Source organism: Ochotona curzoniae, unplaced genomic scaffold, assembly GCF_017591425.1.
Source record: "Ochotona curzoniae isolate NIBS_2020 unplaced genomic scaffold, NIBS_Ocur_1.0 contig_523, whole genome shotgun sequence".
NCBI lineage: Eukaryota > Metazoa > Chordata > Mammalia > Lagomorpha > Ochotonidae > Ochotona > Ochotona curzoniae.
Window position 1 is genome coordinate 10793943 of NW_024466459.1, and position 21383 is coordinate 10815325.

The window sequence follows — 21383 nt, forward strand, 5'->3', positions numbered from 1 at the left end:
TCCTGGGAGAGGCCCAGGGGCTGGACCATCTTCTTCCTGGGGCCGCTATGACAGCAACAGGTGAGTCTGTGGAGCTATTTAAGTTCAAGTTGAATTATTGAGAGGGTCAGGCGTATTCTTAGCTTGGGGTGCAGGCTGTGGTCTGCACTGGCAGACGTCACCAGCCCTATTTTTATGGCTCTGTGGGAAGGAGCCAAGACTCACTGCACTCGGCCCCAGGGAGCAGGTGGGGGTCCTGACAGCCTGGAGCCGCTACCTGTGACAGGGAGGCAGGAAGCAGTGGTCCCGCCCCCAGCTTCTGCAGACACAGACGACCCCCGCCCGGCGGAGGGGCTCTGGGCAGGGTCACCTGATCCCGCCTAGTCTAAAAGTGATAGCTGAGCCTGTGTCTCCTGCCTGAGCTCTGCCCCCACTAGCTCGTCACACGCACCCTGGTACCTGGGGGGGGTACCTGGGGGGAGTGATGGCAGCTGCTGGAGAGGGGAGGTGGGGACCAGGTCTGAGCTCTGAGTCGTGGCTGGGAGCCGGGATGCCCTGGGCAGGGATCTGCAGGGTCAGTGAGACTGTAAGAGCAGCTCCAGACCCTGAGCCGGAAGGGAGTGGGTGGGCTGTGCAGCAGCAGAGCTGGCGGGGACAGTATTGGGGTAGCTCTCTCCCCCACTCAGGGCACAGGATGTCAGCGCAGCCCTGGGGCACAGCCAAGTGCCACAGAAAGAAAAAGGTGCAGGCATTTGGATCAGAAAGGCAAAGGTGAAGCTCAAAGCATCTGTGTTTGCACAGGACAGGATCCCACAGGGACAGGATCCCACACAGCCAGGATCCCACGGGGACAGGATCCCACACACGACCAGGATCCCACAGGGACAGGATCCCACGGGGACAGGATCCCACACTGACAACTGTCAGTACCCACAGCCACACGGGCACAGCAAGGCTGAGAGGGAAGGGTGAGCCACAGGGCAGCATGTAAAGTCGCTAGCCGCAGCAACAGCATCCACACAGGCGCTGGTTCATGTCCCTGCTGCTCCACTTCTGATGCAGCTCCCAGCCGATGCACCTGGGAGAGCAGCAGAGGACGGCCCAGAGCTTTGGGACCCTGCACCCACGTGGGAGACCTGGAAGAAGTTCCTGGCTTTGGATTGGCTCAGCTCCAGCTCCACTTGGGGAGTGAATCATCAGATGGAAGATCTTCCTCTCTGTCTCTCCTCCTCTCTGTATATCTACCTTTCCAATAAAAATAAATAAATCTTTAAAAAACAAAAAAAAAGTACACATTGTATTTCTAGACACTTGCAGTGAATAACCTGAGACACGATGTGTTTATAGCACATCAGAAAGGGTACAACACGCAGCCAACCTGACCGACCCCAATCCTCGCTGCAACAAGTGGAAGGCCTGCGTGAGTGGCAAGACCCGGGGAGGCTCTCACTGCGCCCACCAGGGCCACGGTGCTCTGCTGGCAGGGGCGCCGGACCTACAGTCCACGTGCACCTGCAGAGGGCCCCGTGCCACCTACAGCTCTGCAGAACGAGCCCACAGCACCTGACACAGGCCAGGGGACACAGCCAGGCACAGGGTGCGGTCAGCCAGCCAGCCGGGCACTCACAGGCTGAGGAATGGGGCCCAAGTGTGGTGGGTGGGTGTGGGGTGAAGAGGCGAGAGGGCCTTGAAGAGAGGAAGGGGCAAGTCCCGGGCAGGGTCCGAGCAAGTCTCGGCCACCCTGGGAGTGCACAGTGGCTTCCTAGGGAGTCGACTCCTGCCCACTCTGACTTTACCTGCCTCACATGCCATGGCCAGCACGTGACACAGCGGGGGGCATGCGCTGTGCTGTCTGCCCTTCCAGAACCCTGTAAGACCCCAGGAGGACACATGTGTGACCGCAACCGGCAAGGGGCACCCCAGAACTCTGAGCTCTCCTGCAGGACTGGGCACTGAGCAGCGAGAGCAGCAGGGCCAAGCCAGCCTGCGGGGCCAGTGCCGGAGCCCGGCAGCCCTTCTCCTTAGAGCTGGCCCTGCCCTGGTGTGCCAGCTGTCCCTTCCCAAGGTCTCTGTTGCCCAGCACCCGGTCCCACCCCACTGGGCCTCAGCTCAGGGAAGCCACCCCTCACCGGGGTCTCTGCTGGCCAGGGCCCAGTCCCGCCCTGCCAAGTGTCAGCTCTGGCCAGTGCATGGGAGCTGCCTGAGGCTCTGCGCCACACCGAGACCGGCGGGCGAGAACGGTCAGACCACAGCAGCCCTGCCCAGCAGCCCTGCCCAGCAGCAGCTTGTGCTCCCAGGGCCCCCGATTCCCCCGCAGTCCTGAGGGCAGGCAGGAGGCCAGGCATGTGCAGCCTGAAGTCTTGGACGGCAGCAGGCTGGGGCCAAGCTGCCCCAGGGTGAGGCTCACCGGTCTGGGAGCAGGAGGGGCCCAGCTGGCCCTCACAGCTGCACAGCTGGCTCCATGTGGCTGGAGCGGTGGTCCGCCTTTATAATGTACCCCAATAAAGAGAAGAGACAAGCAGAAATCCAAGAGCAGAGGCAGTTTTCTGGCACCCCAGAACTCTGAGCTCCTTGGGTGAGGGCCAAGGCCATCCTGAAGCTAGGCAGCTGGGCCCGCCGGGCCACTGCACCCCGAGCCTCCTTGTGCTGTTGGCCCCAGCCTGGCTGGCCTGGAGCGGGCTGCACACCCAGGGGTGTAGTGCTCGGCGTCTTTGGAGGCCGCTGCCCCTCCTGCAGTGATGGAGGTGAGTCCCCGTGGCCCATGGCGACCGTCCCGGGGCAGTCCCTGTCCTCGTGGCATCGTCCTGGAGCGGGGTTTCAGGTCTGTCCTGGCACTTCGGCTGTGGTCCTCAGGGGGTCACCCTCACCCTCAGGCTCTGTGGAGCTGCTGCTGGGCCTAGGCACCTCCTGGGCCCTGGTCATGACACTGCAAAGGGGGCACGTCACTGCCAGAGCCAGCGGGGGAGCCCCTCGCCAGCTGGTTTCCACACATCGCCATGGACCTGGTCCATGGGGCCCAGGCCAAACGGCCAGACCAAGGGGACACCCTGCAGGCCCCCACACAGCGGGGAAAGGCAGTGCTGGGACAGTTCTCCTGGAAGGGCCACCCATCTGTCAGCCCACTGGGGCTCAGTGCCCGCCCCTGGTGCAGCAGCTCCGGGTCAGAGTGCACAGGCTCGGGAGCCCTGGGACCTCAGGCCGCCAGCCTCCGTGCAGGCTGGGGTGTGTCCGAGTCCCCAGCCCAGGGCCCTTCTCAGAGCGCATGCCCTGCACCTTGTGGGGTAGTGGCCAGAGGGGACCAGCTGGCCTGTGGGAATGCGGGCTAAGGCCCAAGGGCCTGTGCGTACGTGGGGGGAGGTGAGGGGTGCTCAAGGGCTTTCCCACCAACCTGGGGCCACACCACTGCCCCCCAACACTCTTGGGGTCTCCTCAGCAACCTGCCAGGCCCCACGTTCTCACCACAGCTGGGAGGGTCGGACCCCAACAGCCCCCTAGGTACTCACCTCAGCTGTCCAGGCACGGGCAGCCCGAGGGTCCTGCGGACATGTTCCCGGGAACGGATGTCAGCCTGCAGGGGAGCAGCAGGGACTGGGTGACCCACACAGAGGCCTCAGGACACGCCCTCCTGCTCCTAAACCCATGCCGAGTCCTCACAGCTCCCTGTCAGGGCATCGGGGGCCATGAAGACCCTCAGGCCAGAGCGGTCCTAGGGTTCAGCTGCTGTGTGTCTGAGCCTCATCTGCTCCACGGCCTGACCAGCCCGCTGATACACCTGGCAGAGTGGCAGAGGCCGGCCCAGGGCTTGGGCCCTGCGTCCCTGGAGAGCGGCAGAGGCCGGCCCAGGGCTTGGGCCCTGAAAGTGGCAGAGGCTGGCTCAGAGCTTGGGCCCTGCGTCCCGTGGAGAGCGGCAGAGGCTGGCTCAGGGCTTGGGCCCTGCGTCCCGTGGAGAGCGGCAGAGGCTGGCTCAGAGCTTGGGCCCTGTGTCCCGTGGAAAGCGGCAGAGGCCGGCCCAGGGCTTGGGCCCTGAAAGCGGCAGAGGCCGGCTCAGGGCTTGGGCCCTGCATCCCGTGGAGAGCGGCAGAGGCTGGCTCAGAGCTTGGGCCCTGCATCCCGTGGAGAGCGGCAGAGGCTGGCTCAGAGCTTGGGCCCTGCATCCCGTGGAGAGCAGCAGAGGCTGGCTCAGAGCTTGGGCCCTGCATCCCGTGGAGAGTAGCAGAGGCCGGCTCAGGGCTTGGGCCCTGCATCCCTGGAGAGCAGCAGAGGCCGGCCCAGAGCTTGGGCCCTGCGTCCCATGGAAAGTGGCAGAGGCTGGCTCAGGGCTTGGGCCCTGCATCCCTGGAGAGCGGCAGAGGCCGGCTCAGAGCTTGGGCCCTGCGCCTGCGTGGGAGTCATGCACTGGGCTCTGGTTCTGGCCTCCACCCTGGTCCAGCTCTGCCCACTGCAGCCACTTGGGGAGCGAACCAGCAGAGGCAAGATGTCTTTCAATCTCTTCTCTTCCTGTCCCCATTTTAAAAAAGGATTTATTATTATTTTTTATTTGAAAGGCATATTTACAGAGAGGAGAGATGGAAAGACCTGTCCACTGGTTCACTCCCCAAATAGCCACAATGGCCAGAGCTGGGACGATCCGAAGCCAGGAGCCAGGAGCTTCCTCCAGGTCTGCCATGTGCAGGGAGGTGCCCGAGCACTTGAGCATTCTCTGCCACCTTCCCAGGTCATCAGCAGGCAGCTGCACGGGGGATGGGGCAGCAGGGACTTGAGCCAGTGCCCACCTTCCCAGGTCATCAGCAGGCAGCTGCACGGGGGATGGGGCAGCAGGGACTTGAGCCAGTGCCCACAGGGGATGCTGGCACTTGCAGGCAGACGATTACCCTTTTGAGCCATGGTGTGCCCTCCTCCTTGCACCCCTTTCCTAATAACGCTCAGGGTCGAGGCCCACAATAAGGGCTGGGCCAGGTGGGCATCCGGGCAGCACCGGGAACAGCCTCCCACGGTGACAGTCCAGCAGCAATCACTCAGGACTAAAGTTTCAACTGTGGCCTCTGTCAGAGACCTCGCCTGGGCCCCTTGGGTGTCTCCTCCCCCGCGCCTGGTCCCGTCTGCTCCATCGCCAGCAGCAGGGCACAGACAGGAGCAGCATGGCCCGGCCCCTCGAGTGTCTCCTCCCCCTCACCCGGTCCCTTGGCACAGACAGGAGCAGCGTGCGGCTCAGGGAGGCAGACACAGACCCCAGGCGTCTCGTTGTCCCAGGAGACTAGGGGCTGCAGCAGGACAGTCAGAGGAAGCACCCCAAGAGGAACGGCATGGGCCAGTGGGACCAGCACCCGGAGCTGTGGCTCCACACAGGTGACACCCACCTGTAGGCTATTTCAAGGGAGATCAGGGCTGAAGGCTCAGAGGAGGCATGTCCTGCTTGCCCCTGGGACCACCCAAGTGGGCTGGAGACCCCGCCACAGGCCTGGCCACTCGCCCAGGGTGGCTGCTGAGCTGTACATCAGGAGGGCCGGCTGTGTTGCTCTGGAGTGGGCTGCGGCTGCCCCCTGGAGGCCGCCCTACACACTGCAGCTGGAGTCAGGAGAGCCCCGCACAGGCTGTGGGTCCCTCCTGGCCTCTCTGCCCGGCCCGTGCACAGGCTGTGGGTCCCACCCGGCCCCTGCACAGGCTGTGGGTCCCGCCTGGCCTCTCTGCCCCGCCCCTGCACAGGCTGTGGGTCCCACCCGGCCCCTGCACAGGCTGTGGTTGGAATGGTGGAAGGCCTGCTCCCCATGACCTTGCCTGGCCCAGGGTAGCCTCCACTGCTTCCATGTGGCTGCTGCCCAGGGCAACCAGCACTGACTCCCACGTGCTTGGGACCTCCCTGCTGGCTCATAGCTCATCAGGCTCCTTCTAGGCTCTCCTGCGGGGCCCTGACATTGCACATTGAGTGCTGTCTCCTTGGGCACACAGGCTGACTTCATCTTCAGCCAAGGGCTGACCTTGGGGCACAAAGGGAGGTTGGGTGCTGTGTGCCAGCTGTGCCCATGTCCTGGCGTCCCCACATGGGCTGCCCTAGCACTGAGCCTGCCAGTGTGCAAGGGCCTCCTGGCCAGAGGACCAGAGCGCCCTCTTGCCCTGAGGGGGCTGCCCTGGCCCGAGCTGAGCTCAGAGAGGCTGTGAGGCCCAGCGTGGAGCGTGGGCATGGCTGGCTGTGGGACGGGAATGAGGCCCCGGCCCCGGCCCACTTCCACTGTGGGGCCTGCTGCTGCCCTGCCAAGCTCTCCAGCATGGTACCCTCGGCTTAGGGTCCCCTGTCCTCTGACCCTGCAGGCTGGTGGGAGCGTGGAAGAGCAGGTGGCCAGGGACCAGTGCCAGACCCAACCCCATGGTGCCCGAACCTGGCGCACGGGTTCTGGGACCCGGAAGCGGCAGCAGAGGTGGGTGAGGCGCACGGCTGTCTCGAGGCTGACCCGGTGGCCCACGGACACGTAGAGTGGCTTGGTGCTGTGGTCATGGCTCCTCAGGGCCTGTGGAACAAAGGTGCTGTCACAGCACTGTGGGTGGCCCGGGCTGGGCCAGGACGACTTAATGGCCAGCAGCTCTGCCTGGGGCTCAGGGAGGACCTGCTGGTTCAGGGCAGGGACTTATGGCCATTGGGGCAGGGCAGGAGCAGGGCAGCCTCCGACAGGGCCACTCACCATTCCCAGGATGGACCCAGAGCCTCCGATAAGCGGGAAGGTCTGTCCGCCGGCCCGCAGGAGCTGAATCTAGGGGATGGGAAAGCCGGGCTGAGGTGGCCAAGTGGCCCAGGTAAGGCGGCAGCACGTAGGGGTGCTCCCCGATCCCAGCCCAGGGGCCCAGGCAGCTCCTCCCTCCCCCGCAAACCTGCTCCTTGTGTCGGGCATCATTTTCCAGGCCGTCCACCTGCAGGAGCTTCTTGGCCACTCCAACGCACGGCAGATCCGTAAGGACGCCGAGGTGACAAGCCACCCCAAAGCCTGCCAGGGGCAGAGGGTGAGGCTGGGAGGGACTCCCGGGAGCCCAGGGATCCAGAGCCAGGTGTGGGAGGATGCACAGGCCGGGGTCTCTGTGGGAGTCCTGACTTCGGCTTATGCAGGCCCAGGCTGAAGTCCCAGGGCTCCTGGGCCCCACATGGGAGACCTAGAGGCATGGCCAGGCCAGTGTGTTCAGAGAGCGAGCCAGTGAACAGCTCTGTCGGTTGGGCCTTGCCCCTCAAACAAGCGCAACAAAGCCTGCACCAGCTAACTCGGGCACCTCAGTTGTCCTGCCTGGGTCACAGACAAGGACCTCACTGACAGGCTCTGCGTGGGCAGCGGCAGTGAGGGCAGACAAGGGCCTCACTGGCAGGCTCTGGGTGGGCAGCGGGAGCGAGGCAGCAGACGGGGGGGGACGTCGTGGGTCCTGATGGTGGCAGGCGGTGGGAGCTGTGCCCTCTGCCCCAGCACCCTCCCTGCCCAGGGTTACCTTGGTGATGCAACACCCCGTTGCCATCCACAAGAAGGACCTGTAGGCCACAGGGGAGTCCTAGTGAGCTGGCTGCCCGCGGGAGACCAGGCTGGCCCAGGGTAACGGTGACTAGAGAGCCTGGAGGGGCTTCCCCCTGCACTGGGACGAGGCACCTGCCTGCGGCATGAGGTCGGGTGCCTTCTCCTGCAGCCGCTGCACCGCGTCCACCAGGAAGGGCGCCTCCCGGAAGGCCAGGAAGCCGGACACATAGGGGGCCGTCAGACTGACCAAGCGGCTTTCCTCGTACAGCACCTGTCATCGGGCGTGCTGTGGGCAGGCGGCCCTCAGCCACCCACCCCTGCCTCCCTGCTCTGCCTCACCCATGGGACCGAGACAACCCACCCTGCCTGTGGGGGGTGGGCGTCAACACCACGACCCACCTGGGACCGACCTGCCTGTGGCGACCCCCGGGCCTGGTCTCACCCGGAACTTGGGCAAGGCCAGGGGCCCGGGTCACCCATGCCCCGCCGCACCGGCCCGGGGTGCAGGGCGCGAAGGCCCCACGGCGGTGCGCTGCCCCAGAGGCCCTCTCTGGGCTCCCCAGCACGGCGGGCGGCCTCCTCGGGACCCCGCAGGAGGGGTGCCACAGCCGGACGGCCGGGAAGGCACGGGGTCCCGAGGGACAGAACGAGCTCACCCCAGGGGACGGAGGGGCCAGCCCCGGGACATCCAGGGCGGGGACAGCGTGCTCCAGGAGGCGGCGTGGGGTCCGCTGGGCCCGGTCACCTGCAGCTCGGGGTAGCTCAGCACTACCAGGGAGGCACACGCGCGGACGCTGTCCCCTTTCACGCAGGACACGTCCACGCCGCCGACCCTGCGCAGCCCCGAGAAGCCGGGCTCCCGCTGCCATGCCTCCGTGTCCCGCTGCACCACGCGGGCCCGCAGCCGGGCTTGCTCCCTGGGGGAGGACAGGCGTGTCGAGGCGGCCCCGACGGGAGCCCGAGGACCACCCCGCGCCCCCCGGCCACACTACCGCTTCCATAGCAACAGCGTCTCTTCCGGGGGCCGCTGCGGCGCCTTCGGGGCCATGGAGGGACGGCGGTCGCTCTTCCGGTGGCGTCACTTCCGGAGGCGCGCGCCGCGTTGCCATGGCGCCGCCAGCCGCGTCGCCTCTTTGTGCGGAGCCCCCCGGCCGGACAGGCCAGGATCCGGGCAGCAGGTGTGCGCCCCGGGGCCAGCCCCACCTCACCCGGCAGAGCACCTAGGGGCTCTCACCTCCTGAGAAGCAAGCACGGAGAGTTGGCGTTGCGAAACAGCAGGTCGCCGGTTCGAATCCGGCAGTCCCACTCTCAGCCGAGGGTGCCGGCTCCTGCGGCCTTTTGGGAATAGCGGGTCTCTCCTCCCTCCCAGCAGAGGCCTGGAGAGGCAGGGGCTGCTTTCCCAGCTGCTAACATTCGTGGTGTAGAACCGCAATACTTGTCCCTTTTGTGACTCGTGCTTAGCCTCCTGCGTGACCCGCAGCGCGGATGGTTCCCAGTTCCCAGGGATTCAGGTCCCAGGCCGGTTATCTCACAGATGTTGCCAAGGCCCCAGCCTGGTCATCTGGACTGCCGGATCAGAGGGGAGACCGGCACAGGCTGTCCAGCCGAGACAGGCAAGGAACGGCGCAGCGCCTCCTGCATGCAAGCCACTGTTCGGGGCCGCCCTCTGCTAGGGCTGTCGGTCGGTCAGCTGATTGCCTCCCCTCGCCTTGTAATTAGTTTGTGGTGACCGTCACCGGTGTGTAACGTTCTGTTTTGATGGTTAGGTGGGTGCTACAGTAGGAAGGCGGGAGGGAAGGCAGTGCATGGAGGGGTTTATTTCCAGGCGAACTACAGCTGGAAGCCTTTTTCCTTGGGCGAGGAGGTGTGGCAGGGTTTTCTCTCTGCACCCCCGGTTGCTGGTGGCCGGACCGGTCTGCCTGGACACAGGGCAGGTGCTGGGGTGTGCGCTGGCTCCGGCAGAGGGTGGCTTAGTTACAGCCCAGAGCACACACAGCAAGATCCTTGGGAGACGTCATTGATTTATGCTCATCTCGCTGAAAGGCCTAGTAACAACAGAGGTCTTCCATCCCCCGTTTACTCCCCACATGCCCCAGCAGCCAGGTCAGCTGCCCAGCCCACCAGGGCCTCCCGTGCAGGGACACTGATGCTGGCAACATCCACTGCCTCCCGGGGCATGTGGCCAGGGAGCTGGGGACGCTGCACGCCCACATCCACCCTGCAAGGTCTAGCAAGGGGCAGCCATGAGGGCTTCCAAGGAAGGAACAGTACTGTTTGCAGCTGGTGGGACCTGGCAGGGCTGTGCCCCGAGGCTGGGGCAGTGGTGGGGCCTGGCAGGGCTGCGCCCCGAGGCTGGGGCAGTGGTGGGACCTGCCAGGGCTGTGCCCCGAGGCTGGGGCAGTGGTGGGGCTTGGCAGGGCTGTGCCCCGAGGTTGGGGCAGTGGTGGGGCTTGGCAGGGCTGTGCCCTGAGGCTGGGGCAGTGGTGGGGCCTGGCAGGGCTGTACCCCAGAGGCTGGGGCAGTGGTGGGGCCTGGCAGGGCTGTACCCCGAGGCTGGGGCAGTGGTGGGGCCTGGCAGGGCTGTACCCCAGAGGCTGGGGCAGTGGTGGGGCCTGGCAGGGCTGTACCCCAGAGGCTGGGGCAGTGGTGGGGCCTGGCAGGGCTGTGCCCTGAGGCTGGGGCAGTGGTGGGGCCTGGCAGGGCTGTACCCCAGAGGCTGGGGCAGTGGTGGGGCCTGGCAGGGCTGTACCCCGAGGCTGGGGCAGTGGTGGGGCCTGGCAGGGCTGTACCCGGAGGCTGGGGCAGTGGTGGGGCCTGGCAGGGCTGTACCCCGAGGCTGGGGCAGTGGTGGGGCCTGGCAGGGCTGTACCCCAGAGGCTGGGGCAGTGGTGGGGCCTGGCAGGGCTGTACCCCGGAGGCTGGGGCAGTGGTGGGGCCTGGCAGGGCTGTACCCCGGAGGCTGGGGCAGTGGTGGGGCCTGGCAGGGCTGTACCCCGGAGGCTGGGATGGTGCTGCCCAATGCTCCACGCCAGCCTCGGAGCTACAGTGCTGGAACTGCCCACATCCCAGGAGCCCAAGTGATGCCTGTGTGCCAGAGACAACCATGTGGCAGGAAGAGGAAGTTTATTACAAGGCCAACGGCCAGGACGATGGCTTCTACCCTGTCAGTGTTCTGAGTTAAGGCTTTAGAAGCATGGCCTGAAAGGTTCTAGACCAAGAGGGGGATGAAGGCTCCACAGCCCAAGACTGGCACCTGCTCCCCTGCCGGCCAGGGTACGAGCCTGAGGAAGTGGGGTATGCTGTGCCACCTGGTGACCAGGGCCAGCTGCACTCCGGCTCCGAGGTGTCGCAGGAGTCCCCAGGGCAAAGGGCACGACCCCGTCCCAGAGGGCAGGAGGCAGAGGTCTGTGGTCACAGCTGGCAGGCTCAGGCCCTGCCCCCACGCCCTTAGCGGCTTCTCAGCCAGCATTTTGTATTCTTGGAGCTCCTACTCAGTGGCCCAGTTTCACATTGCTGGAATGTGGGTGGCAGTGGTGGCCCTGACCTGGGACCTCCCACGTGGGGCAGCAGGGATGTGCCCCAGGGCAGGTGCCCAGTGCCAAGGGAGGTTTTGGAAGGACAGTGAGGACAGGAGCGAAGGCCAACCTCCCAGTCTGGACTGAGAACCTGAGAAGGGGTCAGAACCCAACATGGTGGTAACCATGGGAACCCAGGGCACGCCGCATGGCAGGCAGCCCAAGCTGCTTGCTGGGCAGGTCCCGCCCGCCCAGTGCCCATTTCAAAACAAAACCCCTGGAAGGTGCCTTGGCTGCCCAACCCTGTGCTAACAGGAAAGAACTTCCAAAAAAAATGATAGAAAATGGAATTAGAAGATTTAAAAAGAAAAGTTTTTGTGACCCACAGTTTTTCCTGTAGCTACCACGAGGTTTTCGGCGCCCCGCTGCCCCCTCCTGTGGGGAAGCCGGAGCCCTGGTCCAGCGGCCAGGTGCTGGCAGGAGCTGCTGGGGAGAGCTCCCTGGCCGGAAGGTGACGATGTGCACCACTTCTTCCTGCCAGCCAAGCGCGCGGACGCAGACGCAGGAGGCAGGATGAGTGAGGAAGCCAAGTTGCCCCGCCTGTCCCAGGACAGAGTGGCTGCAGAGGACAGGCTGGGCCTGGGCGCGCTCCTTCCGCAGTCATGGCTGTGACAGTCCCCGCTTCTCACACTCACGCACGCAGCGCTGGAACTTCCACGACTGGCAGCGGCACGGCTGGGTGGAGCTGTGGGGCCTCTGGCTTCCTGCTGCAAGCCTGCCGTGTGGGCTCCCTGGCCTCCTGCAGGGCGGCGGCTTGCCTACCTGGCCTGGCGCCCCCGCTTCAGCGCCGCGGCCGCTTTCCACACGGGGACGCAGCTGGACAGCAGGATCTCCTCCGGAAACTGCTCCAGCTCGGGGACCTCGCAGTCCTTGGTCTCCAGGTAACTCACCAGCGTGTCTCTCAGGCTGCAATGCAAAGCCCCGATCAGCACTGACACCCGCCTGAGGGGCTGCAGCTCCCGGGCGCCCACGCCCACGCAGGCCCGATCGCATCCACTGCGCATGTCCCGTGCTGCAGCGGTGCCAACAGCCAAGCCTCCTGGGATGTGATTCAGAACCTCAAATTCCACTCTGTGTCTTAGTGTGGAGGGATATTTTCACAGAAAAAGAACTAAAGTTTACTGTAGTGCAAAAAAAAAAAAGTTTTTTTTAAATCCATGTGTGGGTCTTCAGAAAGGACATGGAAAAAGAATGTGCGTGGAGCTTTTGCTCCAAAATAAACTTTAAAAAATGATTCATTTGTTTTTATTTGAAAATCGAGTCGCAAGAGAGCAGGAGACAGACTCTTGCCACATGGCCGCAACAGCCAGAGCTGAGCTGACCTGAAACCAGGAGCCAGGAGCTTCTTCCGGGTCTCCAAAGGACTCAGGCCGTCCTCCACTGCTTTCCCAGGCCAGCAGCAGGGAGCTGGGTGGGAAGCGGGGCTGCCGGAACTCAACGGGCATCACTGTGAGATGCTGGTGCTACCAGTGGAGACTTCTCTTGCTATGCCACAGTGCCGGCCCCTCAGAATACACACTGGAGGGTGGCGTGTGGCTCACCATTTGGGCACCTGCCTCATTTCCAAGGACCCAGGTTCAAGTCCTGACCTTGCGCTCTGTTCCAGCTTCCTGTTAACGTGCCCCTGGGGGCAGCAGGTGCTCCAGGGCTTGGCCCTGCCACCTAGTGGCCCAGTTTCACATTGCTGGACCATGGGAGATCTGGATGGAGCTCTGGTTCCTGCCTCGGCCCTTAGACGTGGACCAGCAGATGGAAGGGCTCTCCTGACCTACTTTCAAACGAGAGCCACCGGGCGTGTACCTGTCAGAAGACTACATGGCTTTATCAACTGTTAACACCAGCAGGACGTGGGATCCCTGCCAGGGGAGGAAGTGTGTTGGTATCTGGGAGGTGGGGAGAGGCAGTGGGCTGCCTGTGCCCGTCCTATGCCCACCCCGGTCCCGCTCCGTGCCCACCTCCATGCAGGGTTGAAGCTGGCCTCGCCTGGCAGAGCCCTGAGTTTGAGGACCATCATCTCGTGCAGCTCCAGGAGGAAGGCGTCCAGGCTCCCCTGCTTCAGGTAAGCACCGAGCACCTGCGCATCTGTGGGGCTGAGTTCCTTCCGGTACCTCAGGTCGATGTCCACAAAGGGATCCTGGTGTGGGAGAGAAGGGCAGCAGGGGTGAGGTGGGGTGGGCACTGCAGCAGGGGTGAGGTGGGGTGGGCACTGCAGCAGGGGTGAGGGGTGAGGTGGGGTGGGCACTGCAGCAGGGGCAGAGAGTGTGTTCTGAGCCCAGGACGGCCGATTCCAGCCTCACCTTATTCAGCCGCAGCCGCTGCTCGGACTTGTGAGCGGCCAGCAGCTGCCAGAGGGCGATGGCGTGCCTTAGTTGGCACGTGCTCAGGGCCTGTGGGAGAACAAAGGCTGAGTCTGAGACAGAGGTTGTGGGTCAGGCGTCCAAGTGTTGCCAGCTGACCTCCATCCCGCGTCCCGAAGCCCACTCTGTTCTGGCCACTCCCCTCGCTCGGAGCTGCCCCTGTGGGGCGCTGCGGCAGTGTCCTCTGCAGACAGCCACCCCACATGTCCTGAAGACGCTCTTTCCGCTGTCGACCGACTGCATGGGGTGGGGGCTCTTGTCCCTGCCTCACTCAGGGGTACCGGGGCTGACCCTGGCTGCGTGGCCAGGTTCTGCTGGGGCCGACCTCCCACCCAGGGAAGGCCAGCCTGATGCCCTCCGAGGAGAGCTGCCCTGCTGAACCCACCTGCAGGACTGGTGCCGTTTGCTCTGCCATGCGCAGCATGGCCTGGGTGTACACGTTCAGGTGCATGCTGGGATCCCCGCCAGCAGTGCCCAGGAAGCCCAGGGCGACCTCGGTGACGGCCAGGGCCTCGCAGGCGGCGCTGTAGGTCTGCAGCAGCCCGGTGATGGTGCTGACGGCCGAGAGGGGCAGGGCATCCTGGGGGGCACACGTGAGACCCGGGCCATGAGGTGGCTTTCTGGTTCTCGCTTCCCCGTAGGAGGTGCACTGCTTGGCCGCTCAAGGCCACAGGCAGGGCCACCTGCCCGACGACCACAGCGACAGCTGACGGGATGCCCGCCACGTCCAGAAGCTGGACAACTGTGCACCGGCTCAGGACGCGGGCGTCTCATCCCCTCTAGGCCACCCCTTGAGGTCCATCGGTGTCCACGCAGGAACTGAGGGGGCAGTTCACTGTGTGGCCCACTCTCCGTGTGGGGAGGCAGGGTCCCTGAGGGTACCTGTGCCATCTTGTTCCTGATGTCCCTGAAGAGGCGCTCATAGTTCCAGTCCCGCCTGGACACCAGGGTCGGGATGCCCTACAGCGAGACATGAGGGAGCTATCAGGGCTGAGCCGCCTTGGGAGAGCCCACGGGGTGACAGATTGGTCCAGGGCAGGAAGGCGGGCAGGCGGGAGCTCGCTGCTGCCCTGCGGTCTGTGGGGGCTCGCTGCTGCCCTGCGGTCTGTGGGGGCTCGCTGCTGCCCTGTGGTCTGTGGAAACAGCATCACGAGGGACCTGCCCCAGCCATCAGGGCCGTTGGACTGCATGAGGGACCCTGCAGCCTCTGTCCTGCCACAGCCTCGGGCAAGGTGGTGCAGCAGACAGCAGAGGGTGTGGGCTGCAGAAGGAAGCAGCGAGTGGGCTGTGCTGGCCAGAAGGCGGGGACACGCAGAAGGCACAGCTGATGGTGCCCGGGAGGAGAAGGGGAAGCATGGCATTGTCCATGGCTCAAAAACCCAGCAAGGCTGAGACTCGGAGCCAGACTCGGAGGGATGTGGCCATGACGCAGGAGAGCGGTAGGTGACGCTGCGGGGAAGTGGGCGTCCCAGAGGCCACGGGAGGGGCTCACCTTGAGGGTCAGCTTGGGCTTGCCCTGCAGGAAGCGGCTGACGATCTGCCGCTCCAGCTTGTCCAGGTCCACGTGCTGCAGGGCCGCGCCGCCGCGCTCCACCTGGTACTGGCAGTTGGACAGCATCAGCGGGGTCAGGTCGCGCTCCACGTCGTAGCTGATGACATGCTGTTCGCCCACCTCCGAGGCGTCCACGGAGTAGCTGAGGGACGGGGCAGTGCGCGTGGCTGGGTCAGGCCCGCAGGGACCCCTGACCTAGGCCCCCGCTTCCCGAGGAGTGCCGGAGCAGCCGGGGGCGTGGGCAGAGGGGCTGCACCTCCGGGCGGCCTGCGCCCACCTGCTGCTCTCCTGGGAGAACTTCTCCACCTTGGAGACCATGCCGTTGTGCAGGCCGATCAGGTAGCTGACCAGGGCGGTGGCGCAGCGGCCCAGGCCGCGCCGCCGAGGCAAGATGACCGCGAAGTCAGAGTCCAGGTCCAAGTCCGAGTCGCAGTAGTCCCTGGGGAGTTTGAGTTCACCTTCCAACGAGAGACTGCGTGCTAAGCAGAGGCCAGGGACCAGGAGGGGAGGGGGAGAGGGGAGGGGGGAGGGGAGGAGAAGCAGGAGGAGGGCGGGGGAAGCTCCACCCTGACCCCCACACGCCCGCCAGCCCGACTGTCTGCTTCCTTGTCTACTCAGGGCTTCATTTTTACTTCCTTCTGTTTGCTTTGCCTCCGACACTCTATAGCAAAGGGGCAGGCCCCTAGCACAGTGCTGGGCACACACAGGCATGCTCACGAGGGTACAGAGAGAAACTTCCAGAAGGTGGCAGATGGGCCCCTTACCGTGGGTCTCGAGAGATCGCCTCAGCTTGTTCCACGTCGACAGGAAGATGGTGATGCGGTTATGAAGCAGGTGCCTCTGCCCGTCTGTGGGACAAGGCACTTGTGAGGGACCTGGGGTGGCCCAGCATGCGCTCTGTGAGGACCCTGGGGTGGCCCAGCATGTGCTCTATGAGGACCCTGGGCTGGCCCGGCACGTGCTCTGTGAGGACCCTGGGGTGGCCCAGCATGTGCTCCGTTAGGGCCCTAAGGTGGCCCAGCACGTGCTCTGTGAGGGACCTGGGGTGGCCCAGCACGCTGTGTTGGCCCTGGGGTGGCCCAGCGTGTGTGTGGCGGGCTCTCTAGGTGGCACTTGCCCGGCCCAGTGCACGCTCTGGGGTGGCCCGGCATGTGTGTAGCAGGCTCTCTAGGTGGCACTTGCCCGGCCCAGTGCACGCTCTGGGGTGGCCCGGCGTGTGTGTGACGGGCTCTCTAGGTGGCACGTGCCCGGCCCAGTGCACACTCTGGGGTGGCCCGGCGTGTGTGTGACGGGCTCTCTAGGTGGCACATGCCCGGCCCCGTGCACGCTCTGGGGTGGCCCGGCGTGTGTGTGGCGGGCTCTCTAGGTGGCACGTGCCCGGCCCCGTGCACGCTCTGGGGTGGCCCAGCGTGTGTGTGACGGGCTCTCTAGGTGGCACTTGCCCGGCCCCGTGCACGCTCTGGGGAGGCCCTGGAAGCACCTCAGCCATGTGCACACACCAGGGATCCCAGCAGTGGCCGGAGCCCTTGGCGTGCTCCGGGGCCTGGGCACTGCCACTTCCTGCTGCCCCGGGGCCCTGCACTGCCCCATTCCCGTGGTTGGGCAACAGGGACAGCCTGGGCAGGCACACACCTGAACAGTGGCTGGAGAGGAAGCCCCTGAGGGAACGGTACTCTGCTTCTGGCATGTTCTGGAACTGTTTGACAAGACTCCGCTGCAGGGCCAGGATCTCGGGCAGGAACCGCACCAGTCGCAGCTCTGCTTCCTGCAAGGGGAAGCCCACCGGGTGACGCCTCATATGCCTACTGGAATGTTCCAGCAGACTCAGGCCTGCAGCTCACCCAGCCAGCGAGGTGATGTCATACCACCCAGCTGGAGGATGGGGCGGGGGTGCTGGCTCCAGGCGGGCAACACAGGCGGCCCTGCCCTCTACACAGAAGGGGCTTGGATGCCATGCAGTGCCTGCCTGCGGGGAGCCCGGGAGCCATGCCCCCAGCACAGAAGAGCACCCGTCTGCCCCGTCACTCGGCGCCTGCACAGGCTGCTGTCCGCCGGCGGCTCTGCCATCTTGGCTGGGAGTTTTCCCACACAGCAGAAAGCGCCCAGTCATGGCCTGCAGGTCCTTCTGAAAAGCTCATTGCTTGTTTGAAAGGTGCAGGTGGACAGCCCGGGCGTCCCTCTGCTGGCTGGCAGAGGGAACTCAGGCCAGCTCTCCCACAGGGTGCCAGGAACCCCTAACAGCCACCTGCCCCAGAGTGTCTGCATGAGAAGGCAACTGGCGTGAGAAGCCGGGGTCGGGCCTTGAACCCAGGCACCCTGACCGGCATCGTGCCCACCCTTGCTGAGCAAGCGAGCGTGCCTCTCCTGCTCTCCCCCCTCCCTCCCCATCCACATGAGACCCGAGGGAGCTGCAAGTGCCAAGCCTGGCCCAGCCGTCACGGCCCTTCGCAGGGGTGGGAATGGTGGGGGGGGCGTGAATCAGCAAATGGAAGAATTCTGTTACTATGCCTTTCTAAGAAAATACACAAAGAATTAAAACAGATATTAAAATAGAGAGAGAGAGAGAGAAGAACCTAGGACTGGCATAGTGGTATAGCACGTTGATCCTCCATCTGCAGCATGAGCATTTCATGGGCACTGGCTCGTGTTCCGGCTGCTCCATTTCCCGTCCAACTGCCTGTGGCCTGGGGAAGCAGTGGAGGACGGCCCGACGTCTCGGGACCCTGCACCCGCACTGAGATCCGGAAGAGTCCTGGCTCCAGATCAGCTCTGCCCATTGTGGCCACTCAGGGAGTGAACCAGTGGGCGGATCTTTCTCTGTCTGCCTCTCTGTCAAATCTGCCTTTCCAGTAAAATCAATCAACCAATCTATAAATGAGTCTGGCACAGAGGGGTGTAGGGCCGTCAGGGCCCGGGAGTCGTTGGGGCACAGAGGCAGCGCCAGGGCGCACGCACCTGCTGCAGGAAGTACCAGAGGATGGGCACCGTCTCCCTGCCGTTCTTCTGCTCCAGCACGTGCTGGAGGTGCTGCACCGTGACCTTCTGCCGGCAGCTCCAGGCCTTGGAGCAGTGCAGTGCTCCCCGGCGGGGCAGCCCGGGCAGGAAGGCCGCGGGGTCGCCGTACACGATCCTGGCCACGGGGTTGGCGCTGATGCGCTCATCTTGGCTGATCAGCGCGTTCACCTGCAGCAGGCTGGTGTCCAGGCTCTGGAGGACGAGAAGGGCGGAGAACTCACAGTTGGGGGCAGGACGCCCCTGAGGAGGTGTGCCCTGTACCCCCATATGTGCCTGTCAATTTTCTCATCTCTAACAGAAACCCAGGTCTATATTTTCATTTCTTTATTTATCTTTGTCCTTCTTCTATTTCCCAGCCAGCTCAGGCCCTCTCAGAAGTATACCTGCCTGGCCCAGGACAGTCAGGCCAGCTGTGGTGCCACTCAGCCTGCCTATCAAAGTCCCCAAGAGGCTCGGGGCCAGCATGGCAGCTCAACTGGCTGTCTAGCTGCAGCACCAGCATCCCATGTGGGGGCAAGTTTGTGTCCTGACTAGTCCACTTCCCATCCAGCTCCCTGCTTGTGGCCTGGGAAGGCAGTCAAGGACGGCCCAAAGCCTTGGGACCCTGCACCCACATGGGAGACCTGGAGGAGCCCTTGGCTCTTGGGTTCAGATTGGCTCTGGCCATTGAGGCCATTTGGGGAGTGAACCATCTTCCTCTCCTCTTTGTAAATCTGCCTTTCCAACAAAAGTACATAAATCTTCTTAAAAATAAATAAAATTCACAAGGCAGGAGCAAGTGCAAAGAGGCCTGTGGCCAGCAGGGGGAGGCAACTCCAGCAGAGGGCGCCAAAGCCAGAAGCTGAGCGTTCTGGAGGGACGCTGGGCAGCCGCCCCGACACCCCACTGTCCCTGCTGCTCACACCGACCTGCAGGACGGGCAGGATGAAGGCCTCCATGTGCTTTTCCCAGCTGTTCCTTTGCATTTTCGTTGACAGATGCGCATCGAAGTCCCCAGGTCCTATGAGAGGAACGAGTCATACTTGCCCACAGGGGCAGTGGTCACAGGCGAGGCCAGGTGGGCGACATGGCCCCCCGGCAGCCTCTGCAGGGCACTGCTGTGCACCAGGGGTCGGGTGGGAGCCTCGCTCGCCCACGTCTCAGTGGCTTTAAGCCCAGGAGGACTGGAGGTCAGCGCTCAGAGGGGAGTGAAGACATGGTGGCTGTGGCCAGGGACACTGCGAGCCAGCCCAGCTGCCAGCGCCCATAGGCGAGCAAGGCCCCACAGGGTGGCACCTGAGTAGGACGCTGGGCACCCTCACCTACTGTGAACTGCCACAGAGCGGCTTCTGCACCGTGCACACTGACTGGCAGCTGCCAGATTGGAGCACCCCTGGTGTCCCAGGGCAGCAGACGGCCTCGCTGTTACTACACAACTTGGGCCTTACAGTAGCAATTTGAAAGTTTTTTTTTTTTACATGGACTATCAGCCGAAGCCTCCACCTGTGCATGGCCATCCCATATGGGTGCCGCTTTGTGTCCTTCCTGCTTTACTGCCCATCCAGCTTGTGGGAAAGCAGGGCCTTGGGGCCCCTGCACCCATGTGGCAGACCGAGTGGGAGCTCTAGGACCCCAGCTCAGCTCAGCTCAGCTCAGGTCACTGCGACCACTAGGGAGTGAACCAGCAGATGGAAAATTCTGTCTACCTCTGTGTAATTCTGCCTTTCAAATAAAAAAACCATTTTTTTAATCTTTAAAAAAATACTGTTGTGGGTAAAGAAAGTACAATCACCGATTCCGCCTTCAGAGATCACCACTTTGTTAAACTATCTTACAGGTGTGACTGTTGGTAAAGATTTGAATTTTTTAAAACAGAAACACCCATGAACTCAGCAAACACCTTCTGCGGCCTTCCCCAGAAGTGCCCAGGCCAGCACATACTGCCGTGCCTGGCACACGGCGTGGGCAGCAGCATCCACAGCCGGGGCACGCACTGCAGCTGGTGTGCCCTGGGAGCGCAGCCTGCAGGGCACCCACCCCATCCCGCCCTCTCACACCTGTTTGGGGCACCCTTGTCCAAGCGCTCCTCTTAGTCCCAGCGGGGCCGGGGGCCTGCTCCTGCAGGAGGCTGCGCAGCACGAGGTGGGCCACGCAGGCGGTCTCGTCGGCGCTCTGGCCCAGCACCCTGGCCAGCTGCTCCAGGTCCTTGTGGATGTGCTGCTGCAAGAAGTGCTGCGGGTCCATGACCGGGGGCTTGATGATGGCAAGCAGATCCTGCAGGCCGGGGCACGGAGGGGCAGAGGGTCACTGCAGGCTAGTGTAGGGATCCGGGCGAGCTCTGGGAACAGCAGGACGGCAGGGCAGGTGCTGGCGACACCAGAGGGATGCCCCCTTGGAAGCCACTCAAGGTCAGAGAGGATGCCAGCGGCTGCTCCCAGCTGTGGTCAGAGACACAGCTGCTCACTGCAAGGGGGCCTGACACAGTCTGATGGGGGCTGCCCCGCCACCCTGTGCCACTCTGGGGAGCCCCAGAGGGAGGCCGCCCATGGGACTCTGTGTGAGCAGATGCGTCCATTTCAGGGTTGAAGCACTAACCGTCAGGCAGCAGCAGGTGCCCGTACCTTGGGGTGCTGGGCGGCTCCCCAGAGCATGGCCAGATGTGTGAGCAGCCGGATGAGGATGAAGGCCGCCGGGGACAGCTCTCGGTCAGGTACTGTGGTCGCTTCTCTGTGCTGCGGGTCACCCAGCACGTGTCCAGTCTGCGTTCTGTCACTGTTGTCCCTGGAGTGGACAAGGAGAAAAGGCAGGGGAAGACCAAGTCCCCATAGACACACCTGGTGCCAAATTAGCCACGTGTTTCCATTGGGGACGGCCGAGCCCACGCGCCAGATGCCTGCGTGAAGGGGCGTAGCAGTCGCCTGTGTTCACGTGCAAGACCGCTGTGTGTCCAGCGCCCCATGAGCCAGCGACACTGCCCGCACTAGGTCCACACACCCGGCGGCTCTGCCCGTGCGCGACCGCTGGGAAGGAGGCACAGCCGTACGTACGTGATGACGTGGAAGCCAGCGGTAGGCCTGTGGTTATGCCCGCCAATCGGAGCGCCGCAGTCCACGCACGAGCTCTGCTCCATTGGCTGACCACACTAGGAGAGACAGAGGTGACCGAGTCACGGCGCCACCGCCACGCAGGAGGGCGGCCACGGCCACCATCGGCACCAGCTGGCCAGACTGGGCACATTTGGCCTTTTATTTTTATGTATTTAATTAAAGATATTTACTTGAAGGGCAGTGCCAAGCCCCATCCGCTGGCTCACTGTCCACCAAGGCCACACTAGCCGAGGTGGGGCCAGGCCAGCGGCTGCAGCCTTCCCAAGCGTGTTGGCAGGGGTAGAAGTGGAACAGTGGGGACAGGAAGTGGCACCCCTCACGTACTGCACCCCAAC

The 21383-nt window shown here is 64.0% G+C and overlaps 2 protein-coding genes across 4 annotated transcripts in view; both read right to left on the reverse strand.

The window, feature by feature from the left end:
• Positions 1–2580: 2580 nt before the first annotated feature.
• On the reverse strand, positions 2581–8518 carry ENDOV (endonuclease V). Of its 3 annotated transcripts, none has more exons than XM_040989825.1 (9): positions 8456–8518; positions 8209–8380; positions 7600–7734; positions 7441–7480; positions 6841–6953; positions 6654–6722; positions 6354–6482; positions 3483–3547; positions 2581–2893 (listed from the first exon to the last, which is right to left on the reverse strand). In XM_040989825.1, the coding sequence occupies exons 1-9, from the start codon at positions 8509–8511 to the stop codon at positions 2797–2799; spliced, it is 876 nt and encodes a 291-aa protein (XP_040845759.1). In that variant the 5' UTR covers positions 8512–8518; the 3' UTR covers positions 2581–2796. The 3 variants fall into 3 exon arrangements, with proteins under 3 accessions (XP_040845759.1, XP_040845758.1, XP_040845760.1); XM_040989824.1 differs by having other exon boundaries at positions 2581–2905; XM_040989826.1 differs by lacking the exon at positions 6354–6482 and having other exon boundaries at positions 2581–2905.
• Positions 8519–11626: 3108 nt separating this feature from the next.
• Positions 11627–21383, reverse strand: part of RNF213 (ring finger protein 213) — a 76170-nt gene continuing 66413 nt past the window's right edge. Inside the window, exons 57-70 of the mRNA XM_040989374.1 lie at positions 20989–21083; positions 20563–20722; positions 20047–20215; positions 18871–18962; positions 17903–18154; positions 16580–16712; positions 15712–15795; positions 15225–15405; positions 14888–15089; positions 14278–14355; positions 13781–13975; positions 13336–13425; positions 12994–13172; positions 11627–11944 (exon numbers count right to left, since the gene is read on the reverse strand). Coding sequence (XP_040845308.1) covers positions 11797–11944; positions 12994–13172; positions 13336–13425; positions 13781–13975; positions 14278–14355; positions 14888–15089; positions 15225–15405; positions 15712–15795; positions 16580–16712; positions 17903–18154; positions 18871–18962; positions 20047–20215; positions 20563–20722; positions 20989–21083 — 2058 coding nt within the window. The 3' untranslated portion in view covers positions 11627–11796. The remainder of the gene's footprint in view (positions 11945–12993; positions 13173–13335; positions 13426–13780; positions 13976–14277; positions 14356–14887; positions 15090–15224; positions 15406–15711; positions 15796–16579; positions 16713–17902; positions 18155–18870; positions 18963–20046; positions 20216–20562; positions 20723–20988; positions 21084–21383) is intronic.